The sequence below is a fragment of the Phodopus roborovskii genome, unplaced genomic scaffold, assembly GCF_943737965.1.
Source record: "Phodopus roborovskii unplaced genomic scaffold, PHOROB, whole genome shotgun sequence".
In the NCBI taxonomy this organism is placed as follows: Eukaryota; Metazoa; Chordata; class Mammalia; order Rodentia; family Cricetidae; genus Phodopus; species Phodopus roborovskii.
Window position 1 is genome coordinate 1,737,145 of NW_026126588.1, and position 13,235 is coordinate 1,750,379.

The 13,235-nt window shown below is 51.6% G+C and overlaps 1 protein-coding gene across 1 annotated transcript; it reads left to right on the forward strand.

The window, feature by feature from the left end:
- The first annotated feature begins 3,716 nt into the window (after positions 1–3,716).
- Guca1a (guanylate cyclase activator 1A) lies at positions 3,717–13,011 on the forward strand. Its single transcript, XM_051204638.1, has 4 exons — positions 3,717–3,977; positions 11,421–11,570; positions 12,497–12,590; positions 12,848–13,011. The coding sequence occupies exons 1-4, from the start codon at positions 3,777–3,779 to the stop codon at positions 13,009–13,011; spliced, it is 609 nt and encodes a 202-aa protein (XP_051060595.1). The 5' UTR covers positions 3,717–3,776.
- The last annotated feature ends 224 nt before the right edge of the window (positions 13,012–13,235 follow it).

Consider the following 13,235-nt stretch of genomic DNA (forward strand, 5'->3'; position numbering starts at 1 on the left):
ATCACAAGGGACAGAGGCCCCAGATGCCTATTCTGCAGCTGTACAGAGGGTGTCTGTGGTGCACACCTTTAATCTCAGCACTCAGCACTCAGGAGGCAGAGGCAGACTAATTTCTATGAGTTCAAGGGCAGCCTGATCCAGATACCAACTTCCAGGTCAACCAGGGCTACATGCTAAGACCCTATCTCAAAAAAACAAAAAACAAACAACAACAACAACAAAAACCAGAACCTTCACACACACACACACACACACACACACACACACGCACGCACACACGCACACGCGTACACACCCCCACAGACACACTTGCACACATCTGGGCAGCTCATTTCCTTTTGCACAAGCTTTCGGCTAATCTTATTATGACTTTCACATCCTGCATCCCAGACTTCTAGCCCTCTGTGGCAGGGTTAGGTTTGTGTTTGTGCACACGTATGCTAGTCCAGCAGTCTTTTCCCTGTAATAAGCCACCATTTCCCCAGGTCCCTTTCCAACATCTTCCACAGAAAGCTGGACCTTTCTGCCTGCCATATTTGTTTGAGGTGGGGTCTCATCTTGGAGCCCAGGCTGCCTGTATCTTGTTGTGGCCCATACTGGACTGGAACTGGCCATTCCCCTGCCTCAGCTTCTCCCGAGTGCTGACTATGGGGACACTCCACTGTCTGCTGTCTGCCTTAATCTCTTGGGGCTTGTATTTAAAACATCATTTATTGAAGTTTTGGTGAGGTTTGTAGACACAACAGAGATACATGCTATGTTCAGTCTGTATAGTTAGAGATCTTAATCATTTGTTCAATAAATTAATCTTCCCACCACATCGCGAACTGGGTCTTTCTTTGAGAGGCAGAGATACCACCAGAACCATCTGTGCCCTCCCAGGCTGTTCAACCTACCCAGAGGGTGCAGGGCAGGGTTCTCAGCTGGAACTTAACTCCATGAACCAGGGCCCTGCGCCCCCTGGAGCCTCATTTTGGTAGTGCAGCTGCTGGGGCGCCTTTTACAGAAACGGTCCCACTGGGTTGGGGTGTAGTGATGTCCCCTCCCTGAGCATCAGCAGAGGGACACACGTCACACTTGCTGAGTGAAGGGAGGGAACTGTGCTACAGGAACTCAAGAATTGGGCTGAACCCAGCAGAAAGCTCCTAACTCCACACTGTGACCCAGCAGCAGCAGGAGTGAGGGCAGTGGTGCCCTGCCCATGTGTCCCGCCGTGCATCTCTGGATCTGGGCAAGCCAGCTGTGAGTCAGAGGACCAGTGCCTGAGGCTCAGGGCTGCGTGGACATGATGAAGGGGAGAACCAGTATGTGAACACAGCGCAGGAGGTGCTAGGTGTTGAGGGTGAATGAATTCATATGTCCGCCTTCTGGAAGCTTCCAGGTTCCCAAGGGCAGCCTGGCAGACAACTACTTGCAGTCGCAGAAGGAACTGAGTGTTGTGTCTCTGTTATTGTCCAACAGCAAATGATGCCACAGATCCTAGGGTGTTCGCGGCGATTCCCACCTCCCGCTGTCCTGTCATCTCCCCGGGGTGTTGGTGAGGCCTGAACTTGCTTCCACAGACTACATAGGGCGTGACTGAGGGGATGGTTTGTCACTGACTTGAGAGGCTACATTGTATGACGATTGGAGACTTCCCTTACTGGCTTGATGGAATAAGAGGCAGACCATGGAAGGCTCTGGAACAGGAGCTGTGCACAGCTAATAGAAACCACAGCCCAAGACCTGCAACTTCCTCAGACAACATCCAGCATAGGATAGAGCACCGGCGGCAAGGACTGGAACTCTGCCCCGGCTCCAGTGGGGGCGGGGGAGGGGGAGGCACCGCCCACTGACTCCCTGACAGCAGCGTGTGAGACCCTGCGCTGCAGAAACACGGGATGATGAATGTGTGGGTTTGAACTGCCGCATCGTGGTAATTTATTCTGCAGTGTAGAAATCTCACACCACGAAAACAAAATGTGAGTGGTGCTCAGGGGGAGATGAATTCTGCTGAGATTTGGGAACGATCCCTCTACTACAAGTCTACAGAACTCAAACCCGTCCCTTTGGGAGAGCGGATGTAAAGCAGATCTGATTGGTTCTTCTCCAAAAGGTGACTGTCCTTTGGGTTATGTGAACAGCGCACATTCATTGTTATGAAGAACAGATAGTTTCTACATATTTTCAAATATTTTTATTACATTTTTATTGTGTGTGTGGTTTGTGTGCATGTGATATATATATATATATATAGTGTTATGTGTGTTTATGTGTGGTGTGTGTATACATGTGGTATATGTATTAGTGTGTGTAGTATATGTATGAGGTGTGTGCATGCATGTGTATGGTATATGTGGTGTATGTGTGGCATATGTATTGTGTGTCGTGTGTGTATGTGTGGTGTGCATGTGTTGTATGTATGAGTGGTGTGTGTGTATGGTGTATATATGAGTGGTATGTGTGTATATGTATAGTGTATATGTTGTATGTATGTATGGTGTAGTGTGGTGTGTGTGAATGTGATGTGTGTATGAATGGTGTGTATGTATGATGTGTGTGGTGTGTGTGTGGTGTGTATGTGTGGCATGTGTGTGCATGTGTTGTATGTATGAGTGGTGTGTGTGTATGGTGTATGTGTGTGTGTGTGTGGTATGTGTGTGCATGTGTTGTATGTATGAGTGGTGTGTATGTATGATGTGGTATGTGTGTGTATGTGTATGTGTGGTATGTGTGTGCGTGTGTTGTATGTATGAGTGGTATGTGTGTATGGTGTATGTGTGTGTGTGATATGTGTGTGCATGTGTTGTATGTATGAGTGGTGTGTGTGTATGGTGTATGTATGTGGGTGTGTGTGTGCGTGTGTGTGCCACCTGTAAACACACAGATTGGCTGAGGCACAGCTTGTCTTCCCTTTGTTATGCCTGTCACATGTCCCACACATACCTGTGACTACAAGGAAATAGCCCAAATGTCCTGTTAGCAGAGGAAGTAGGGCCACCCTGGTGACGCTTTTCTTTCAGCAAGCCTTCACCTCCTGAGGACACACAGCCTTCGCAAACACGTCACCAACTGGGGACATGTGAACCTGTGGGGGACAGTTCACATTCTGAGCACAGTGTGTAACGCAGGATTGTTCTCCCTCAGGAGCCCGAGTCACAGGCACATAGAGGGAGCATCCAGCTTGACCTCTCCATGCCCTACAACCAAAGCACACGTCTTCAGCTAGGGACACTGGGGATGCAACCCACAGCACTGGCAGACCTTCGTGGTATGTGGGGTCCCAGACACCCCTCATCAGAAGCTCCCAGGGAGAGCCGGGCACACACCTTTTGATCCCAGCACTCGGGAGGCAGAAGCAGGTGAGTCTCTGAGGATACAGTCCTATGAGAAGGGCATGGAGGTCATAGGATCAGCACAGCTGCCGGCCACCGTCCACTGGATCCTGTTAAGGGATTAGGGGACTGCAAACTGGGTAGAAAAATCCTCTCATCTGCAGCTCAGGGCTGTAATCTTGGGACCACAGGTCTCTGCGCTTATTCTATTTCCAGCCCTTGAAGTCTCCACTGGATTTGGTTCTAACCCCGTGTCTGGCATCCCCAGGTTAGGATGTGAGTTGTGGCTTGTGCATCTCCCTTGCCAGGTGTCTACACCGTCTGTCTCAGCCGGTTGCCTTTGCTTAGGCCAGTGAGAAGGGAGGGCAGGTTTCAGAAAACCAAGTTGCCCTTGTGCGGGGGGCATTAGGGACCAGGACCCACCTGTCCGTCTAGGGCATCAGTCTCTCGTGGGCCTGGACCATGGGTAACGTCATGGAGGGCAAGTCGGTGGAGGAGCTGAGCAGCACAGAATGCCACCAGTGGTACAAAAAGTTCATGACGGAGTGCCCCTCTGGCCAGCTCACCCTCTACGAGTTCCGACAGTTCTTTGGCCTCAAGAACCTGAGCCCCTCAGCCAGCCAGTATGTGGAACAGATGTTCGAGACTTTTGACTTCAACAAGGTGGGCAGAGGATGGCAGGGAGGGGAAGGGCGTGGTTCTTGGGGGATGCCTGAACAGCTGGGGGTGAGGGAGAGAGAACAAGAGAAAGGAAGTGGCCATCCTAACGGTTAGGTTAGCTTTTCTCTGCTTTTGGAGCTGAGTCTTATTGTAGAGCCAAGACTGGCCTTCAACCCGTGGCGATCCCCCTGCTTCAATGTCTTAGTTGCTAGGAATACAAGTGTGAGTTGCCATGTCCAGCTTTAGCTACCAGGGAGCCTGAGCCAGTTGGTTTTCCGTGTCTTGTTCATTTGGAAGGTGGATTTTGACGTTGGAGGTTTGATTCAACAGACATCAAGTGCCCCCCAATTTAGGTCCTGAGGGTGCAGTAATAACAAGACCCACTTCACAGTGGAGAGCAGAGGTCAGAGGCTGAGTGCAGGGGTGATCTTCATCCTTGTGCTGTACACCCCAGTGGCTTCAAGACAGCTGTGCACATGTCCAAGACAGCCACTGAGCACCCCAAGGTGCTGGTTCTGGATGGGTGTGATGCTTATGCAGGGACCCCTGGAAGCTCCTTGAATGTGAGAGGTGAAATCAGAGAGAGAGAGAGGGAGGAAGGGAGAGAGAGGGACTCTGAGTTGCATCTGAGGATAAGCTAGGCAGGCACACCATACCTGAGTCTCCATGATATTCTGAGGATTAGGACTGGGTCCAGGCATTGTGGCCTGGCCACTGGGACCCAAATATCTAACTCTAAAAACTCCCAGTGTCCTTGGTTCACCTTTCCCCAGGACAGTATGAAGATGCAGAGATCAAGTTGCATGTCTCCCTAGTAACTGCCCAGATGTACTGAGAGAGGCTTATGGAGATGCTAAAGGCCCAGGGAAGGATGGCCTTGAGCCCATGACTCTCCCTGGATCTCCCTGGATCTTCAAGGATGGGCACTGTTGGTTGAGGTTTCTGTTAGAGCCGGTGTAGTGTTGGTGCTGCTGGTCCCACACTCAGGAGGCAGAGGTGGGCTGGTCTCTGAGACCACCCAGGACTACATAGTGGGACCATGTCTGAGATGGAGGAGCAGAGATAAAGAGACAGAGAGGCAGAGAGATTGGTTGGAGCTCATCTGTCAAACTACCGGGCAGGAGGAATGCTGGAGGAATCCAAACCCGCAGACCTGCCTCCCCACCTTGTATGTTGCTGGTTAGCAAAGCTGGCCTCTCACTGGGACATGGGGTCTCTCGGGGATGTGGTGCCCACTGTGCCCAGGGGAGCCCCTTGAAAACACCACTGTGGTCCGGGCTTCTAGGGAACACCGAGATCTGCCTGTGGTTATTTAAAACTCACTAATATGTGAGTTAAGAGGCCGAGAGTCGGATTATGAACTAAAGGGCCAGCTCAAGGGCAGTGTCCTGGTGTCCGAGGGTGCTTGCGCTGGGGGATCTGAGCCGCAGAACCCGAGACAGGGTGCTGAAGAGAAGGAGTCATCAGGGTGGACACCCCGAAGTGCTCAGGGGAAGCAGTGGTCTCTCCTGGCCAGGCTGAGAGGGCCCAGCACCTTATTTCCAGCACACCTGCTAAGGAAGCCCTGTGGGTCAAGACACATCTGTAGGAAGAGTCCTTCGAGTTACATGCCACCCAGCTCCCCGACACTCACCTAGCCCATGTCACCTGTGTGCCACCTCTTCAGTTTCTGCCGTGTGCTTTCTGGAACTCGATCCTGTTTAAAGTCAGGAGCTGGGCATGGTGTTGCATGCTGCAACCCCAGTGCTCAGGAAGCAGAGGCAGGAAATGTTCAAGATCGGCTACACAGCCTGGCATGCATGAGAGCCTATCGCCATTCCACACCCAAACCCCCAAACAACAGAAAAGTCAGTCAGCTTCTTGTCTTTCCCCAACCTGGCTCCTCATGACCCTACACACCTTCCCCTGGGGCTTTGTGTGCTGGAACCTTCTCCCTCTAGAACAGTGGTCCTCAACCTTCCTAACAGTGTGACCCTTTAACAAGTCCCTCCTGTTGTGGTGACCCCAACTCCAATGATAAGAATACTTCATTGCTACTCAATAACTGTAATTTTGTTATGAATCATGACGTAAATATTTTTGGAGACAGGCTTTGCTGAGGGGCTGAGACCCTCAGGTTGAGAACCACTGCTCTAGAGCCTGCTGGCTCCTGCCTCCCTTGTTGTAAATCTCTGCTCTAGCCTCGCCAACCCACCCCCTGGTTTACTGGGTTAAACTTTATTAAGAAAACTGGGTCCGGTCCCATTACTGCCTTCCCTAGCCCTGGCTTTCTACCTGGAGCAGCTTTAATTTTTCACATTTTATTTTTTGGGCTGGAGAGTTGGCTCAGCAGTAAAGAGCTCTTGCACAGGACTTGGGTTCGATTCCCAGCACCTGTAAGGTGCTAACAACCTCCTGTTCCAGGGGATGCAGCTCCATCTTCTGGCCTCCTTGGGCAATGCATGCATGTATGAAGTGCACAGATATGCATATCTGTGCACCCATGTGCATAACATTTTTAATTAATTTATTTTTATTAGTTCATACTTATTAACTTAAAATTTACTCATTTAATTCCTTGTTTCCTGCTGCCAGATATTAAATAACTCTGACCCCTCTGGTCTGACTCTCCCTGTAGGGATGTGAGCTTTGAGAGAACTTATTTATCGCTGAGGCTCCAGCTCTAGGACAGTGCCCGGAACATGTTAGGGGCTTCTTAGGTATTTATGAGTAAGTGAATATATGAGAAATCCTGAGCTTTAGGGGCTAACATAGATTTTATAATATAAATAATTTAATTGAGCAATTATTATAATGAAGAGCATAGCCAGTCATGGTGGTACACGCTTGCAATTTCAGTACTTAGGTGGCTGAGGCAGGGGAATCACCACAAGTTTAAGGCCAGCCTGGGAAGTATAACAGGACTCTCTCTCCCCCCCCCACACATACACACACACACACACACACACACACACACACACACACACAGACTGTATAATACTCACTATGCCTTCCCACACCACTGTATTCAGTTACTCTGCAGGCCACACTATGTTGACCTTGACCATTGGCATCAATCAGCACAGAGCAGTTTAACAGCTTAGCCTTGAGGCAGGACCCAACCCTGAGCACTCATTTTTTAGAGACAGGTTGAAGCAGAATTGTTCAAATGAGAGTCCGAGGACAGGGTCTCATGTAGTCTAGACTAGCCTCAAAGTCTACCACTGTTGAGGATGACGCTGAACATCTGTGTATGTATGTGTGGGTTTTTTTTTTTTTTTTTTTTTCCGAGACAGGGTCTCTCTGTGTAGCCCTAGTTGTCCTGGAGCTCTCTCTGTAGACCAGACTGGCCTTGAACCCACAGAGATCTGCCCGCCTCTGCCTCTTGAGTGCTGGGATTAGAGGTGTGTGCCACCATTGACTGGCTGACTTTGAATTTTGATCTCCCTCCTTTGTGCATCAGCACACCTGTTTAATCGGTGCTGGGAATCAAACCCCAGCCCCTGCTGCTGCTTCTGTGACATTCTCGCTAGGGAGTTCAAGGCTGGCCTTGAATTGCATCTGATCCTCCTAAGCTGCCTCCTGGGTGCTGGTGTGACAGGTGTGTGCCACCACACTTCCCTATCCAAGCTTTGTAAGAACAGTGTTAGTAGAACATGCCATCCTCATTTATTTAGGAGTTGCGGGGCTGGAATATACCTCAATGGGAGGATGCTTGCCTTGTGTGCTCAAGACCCTGCTCTGTGGATGCTCTGTTGATGAAGTGTTTGCATAGCTTGCTCGAGGCTTGGGATTCAGTTCACCACATAAACTGACTGTGATGGTGCATGCCTGTAACCTTTGCTCCCAAGAGGTAGAAGCAGCAGAATTAGAAGCTCAAAGTTACCCAGGCTACCTAGGGAGCTGAAGACCAGCCAGGCTTAGAGATTGGTTTTTTTAGGCATGGGTGTTATCAAAACAGTTGTCATGGCTGCCCTGAGATGCAGGGCTGAGACCTTTAAAAAAAAAGTTAGCCATTCCAGTGAGACGACCTCTGGGTACCAGGCAGCTGCACCAAATACACGGAGGGGCAGGCAGACAAAGGAGAAGCCTGTGCCCTGGCCCCTGCTCGGCTCTCGGGGGCGTGGCTGTGCAGGCTCATCACACCATACACAGATCTGTGCTGTGCTTTCAGTTTGCCTGACCCTGGTGTAGAGTTTAGAAGGCCCAGTTTCCAGGCAGGGCTCTGTCATTCAACTCATTGTGTGGCCTCATCTTTCTCAACGGCAGCCTGAATGGGGACAGAAACGGGCAACTCCTGAGAACACTGTGGCATGAAATGAGCAAATCGGCATTCTCAGCTAGGAAGCACATGCAGAGTGCTGGAATAACACAACTGAGGGCCAGGGTAATGGCTCAGCCAGGAAGTGCTTGCCATGCAAGTGTGAGGGTCTGAATTTGTTCTCCCACACCCATGTAAAAAGCTGGGTGCACAACTGTCGCTTTAGCCCTGGGAAGGGAGTCAGAGACAGATGGGTCCCTGGGGCTCACCAGCCAGCCAGTTTAGCTGAATCAGTGAGTTCCAGGCCCCAGGAGAGACCCTATCTCAAAAAAACGCAATGTGGAAGGCGATAGAGAAGGAAACCCCACATCAACCTCTGACCTCCAGAGTACAGGCAGGAACACACACGCACACATCCACACACACTCACATACACACTCATACACACATCCACACACACTGATACATTCACACACTCACATACACACTCATACACACATCCACACACACACTGATACACACATTCACACACTCAGATACACACTCATACTCATACACACTCATACACACATATTCACAACTCACGCACACACTCACACTCCACACACACACTCACATATACTCACACAGTTATACATACACAGACACACTTACACATACTCACATTCAAAACACACACACACTCAACACACACATAGTCCACACTTTACATACACTCACACATACTCATATACACTCACACATGCTCACATACTCACTCACACACATGTACACATTCACACACTATACATACACACACTCACATACACACACATTGCACACACTCACATAAGCTCACACTCACACAGACACACACACTACACACACACTCATACGCACATACTCACACAGACACACAGACACATACACTCATATACACATACTCACCCACACACTCTCACAGACACACACACACTCTCCAAGAAGCAAGGCAGGAAGATCCTGGGTTCCAGACCAGCCTGGGCCACATAACAAGACCCTACTTATTTATTGTTTATTGTGTGTCGAACACTTTTCTCTCTTCTTCAAGCATTGTGCATAGGGGCTTGCTCCATCCTGATGGCCACCCTGGGAGGTATGGGCAAAGGAAAGCCTTTGAACACGGGGCAGTACCACACAAATGTTCACTATCAGCTTCATCCTTGCAGTGCCGCTCAGGGTGGTGAAGGTCTTGCTTAAGGCCAAAGGCCAGACACACCGGGGGACCCTAGAGGCCATCTGGCCTCAGCTCTGCCGCCTTCCTGCCAGCTGCCCTTGCATGCACCCAGTGACAGAGTTCCCATTACTGACTCAAATGGTCCTGCCAGTCAGCTCTGCCTGCTGCAGGCGTCTTCATTCACAGCCTGCTTGGACCTAGGCTCCCGAGTCATGGCTGTAGATGGAGGAGCAGGGGTGGCTGCTCTCAGCCTTCCTTCACATGCTGGGGTTGCACAGTAGCAGGAGCAGCGTGGAAGGGCCCGGGAGGATTGTCCTACAAACAGGTCTTGTGCTCCTTGAGATTGGGGATGCAGCTGAGAGGTAGTGTGCCTACCCGAGGTGCTTGAGGCCCTAGATTCAATCCCTGGTATTGCAAACACTTGATGCTACATATGAAAGTCACGAGTCCCCCCATGACCAACCCCCTTTCAAGACTCACTGGAGGCAGCGCCTCCTCTTAAAGCGCCTGAACTCCCCTTCTCTCCCGGCTTACAGAGTTGGGGTGAGTCTATAATGCCCTGGTCACATGTCGGATGCATTGTGATGGCAGAGGCATATCCCCTCACCCCCATACTGATTTTGTACTGGTCATAATGAATAATCCTGGGACTGGAGAGATGGCCAAGTGGTTAAGAGCACTGGCTGCGCTTCCAGAGAACCTGGGTTCACTTCCCACAGGGCAGCTCACAACTATCTGTAACTCCAGTTCCAGGAGATCTGACGCCTTTGCATCTGCACTCATGTGCACATACACTACTGGGAGACACGTGCGCGCACACACGCACACACACACGCACACGCACACGCACGCACACACACGCACACGCGCGCACGCACGCACACACACGCACGCACGCACACACGCACGCACGCACTCACGCACACACACGCGCACACACACACACGCGCACACACACGCACGCACGCACACACACCCCTAGTTGAGAAAGTAAACAGTGGCTGCGTGCCTGCTGAGCTTTGAGAGGACTAGAGTTTGGTTCCTAGCACCCACATGAGGGTGCTGGCTGGCAACAACTCCTCTTCTGGCCTCCAAGGGCACCCACACATATGGCAAACACTCCCACAGACGCATAAACAAAAATAAATACAATTTTTAAAGAAAGCAAACAGAGCTGGGTATAATGGCACATACCTTTAATCCCAGCACTCGGGAGGCAGAGGCAGGTGGATCTCTGAGTTGGAGGCCAGCCTGATCTACAAAGGGAGTTCCAGCCAGAGCTACACAGAGAAATTCTGTCTCAAAATAAAGCAGGGGAAAAAAAAAAAAAAAAAAAAAAAAGGCAAGAACAAGCAGCGCTCACTGGTTAGTGTGTTCGTGCCTGGTACTCAAACTACAGGGGCTCATTTCATCAAAAGCAATCCCGACGGTTGGTACCACTGCCGCCATGCTAAGTCCTCTGTCACACATCCTAAAACTCAGAGATGGCCGAGGAGGTAGGATTCAAACCCGTGCCTCCTGTCATGACAGGACCGCCGGTTGACTGAGCTCCAAGTTCTCAGTCTTTCTTAGCATGCGGCAGGGTTCAGTGGAGCTTGAAGCCAAGAGGAAAGAGCCTTCAGATAGGCCTCCTGCCCCCACCTGCCAGGTCAGCAACTCCAGAGCCCTCCCGATTCACGTCTCAGCACTGGCTCATGCTCTTCCTTCCCCGCCTGCTGAAGATATGGGAAGGGCCCCTGTTTGAGAATCAAATGGAAGCAGTGGGTTGGTTCCCACAGGTTTGATTGACAGCCTCTGAAGTCGATGAGAGGCGGGCAATGTTGAAGTGTCCCGAAGGACAGATAGTGGTGGTACAATAAGCGGGCTCTCTTCTGCTTAGCTTCTGAGGGCTTTTGGAGGCGGGACGGGGTGGGGGCAGAGGCGGGGTTCTGACTGAAGCGGGCGGGGCTCTGAGCAGAGTGGGCGGAGCCCTGGTGTGCTAACCCCGCCTCACCTCTCTCCCCTCACCCAGGATGGCTACATTGACTTCATGGAGTATGTGGCCGCGCTCAGCCTGGTCCTCAAGGGCAAGGTGGAACAGAAGTTGCGCTGGTATTTCAAGCTCTACGACGTCGATGGCAACGGGTGCATAGACAGGGACGAGCTGCTCACCATCATCCGGGTAACTCCAGGTGCAGAGGGCTGGGTCAGTGGTGCGTGGCGGGTGGCCAAGGATGGGTGCCTGGCTGAGAGCCCCAGGAGAGAACTGCAGAACTGGGATGAGATTTGGGACCGAGGGATGACAGATTTCTCACTGACTGCATGATCTGGGCCTTTGTTTCCATCATTGGTACTAAGGCACTGCTAAAGCTCCACACTTCGCGCCCGCACGTGTGTATGTGTGTGTGTGTGTGTGTGTGTGTGTGTGTGTGTGTGTGTGTCGGGGGGGCAGGGGTAGCGGGTGTCTCTTTCTCTGTCTTATGGAGACAGGGCCTCTTACTGAACCTGGAGCTAGGTTGGAGACCAGCAAGCCCCAGCAGACCTCTTGTCCCTCCCTCCCTTACCCTCGCCCCCAGCACTAGGGTTCCCGGAGCGGGACCACACCTGGCTTTTTACCTGGGCAGCAAGCATACTTTTATACATCTTAGTATTTCAAGACAAGGTTTCTCGGTATTGCTTTGGAGCCTGTCCTGGAACTAGCTCTGTAGACCAGAATGGCCTCGAACTCACAGAGATCTGCCTGCCTCTGCCTTCCGAGTGCTGGGATTAAAGGCGTGCGCCACCGACCTCCTGCTCAGGATTTGTTTTTTGGGACCGAGTCTCACTATGTAGACCAGGCAGGTCTGGAACTCACGGACATCTGCCTGCCAGTACAGAAAGCCACGACGGCACCCCCTGCCCCTTTCTTTAATGGCAAGGCCTTACGTTGTATAGATGGCTCACAACTTCTTAGCTGTATTGACCTAGAATTTGAGGCAATCCTGTCTCAGCATCCCAAGTGCCTGAGGCCCTGTAGTACCACGATCTCCCTTCTGACTCCTGGGTTCTGACAGGGTTGCTCTTCTCTCATTCCCACTGAGACCGGTCCCTTCACTTCTGCCCTCCCAGGCCATCCGAACCATTAATCCCTGGAGCGACTCATCCATGAGCGCCGAGGAGTTCACAGATACTGTGTTTGCCAAGATCGACATCAACGGGGATGGTGAGGGGGCCGAGGGGGTGGTTCCCCGGGGGATGGCAGTCACCCCTGGAGAGGGGCAAGAGAGGAGGAGGAGAGGGGACCTTCTGCTGGTCACCTCCTCTGCCCACCTCTGCCCTGGTTCAGAATTGGATTTTGGGGATCCCTGTACCAGATCTTGGGTTCTGGATTCCTTACCCTTGCCCCCAGAGCTGGCTCTGTCCCCGTCCTTTGCAAACTTCCAGTTCTGAGACCTGCGAATCCTTTTCTTTCCGCCCCAGGGGAACTGTCTCTGGAGGAGTTCATGGAAGGCGTCCAGAAGGACCAGATGCTCCTGGACACCCTCACCCGTAGCCTGGACTTGACCCGCATTGTGCGCAGACTCCAGAACGGCGACCAGGAGGAGGCAGGCGCTGGTGACACCTCAGCGGAGGCTGCGGGCTGAGTCTCCGCCTGAGGCTTCTGCATGCTGAGGATTGCCCTGGTGTGGTGCCTGATGTGGTTGTTTTGTTCTTGTTTAACATTACATAGAATGTCCTGAACTAACTCAGAGGCTCGGCTTGTTTCTTTGGGTGAACAGTGCCAGTGGAGGGGCCGTAGCATCAAAGCCCAGCCAGAGCACGGTCCCTGGTCCCTCCTTCCGCTGGCATCTCTCCGTTCTGACGGTCC

Coding starts and splice junctions, on each gene's coding strand:
- Guca1a (XM_051204638.1), top strand. CDS start 3,777: ATGGGTAACGTCATGGAGGGCAAGTCGGTGGAGGAGCTGAGCAGCACA. Junction 3,978..11,420: donor AGACTTTTGACTTCAACAAG/GTGGGCAGAGGA, acceptor CCCCTCACCCAG/GATGGCTACATTGACTTCAT. Junction 12,591..12,847: donor GATCGACATCAACGGGGATG/GTGAGGGGGCCG, acceptor TTTCCGCCCCAG/GGGAACTGTCTCTGGAGGAG.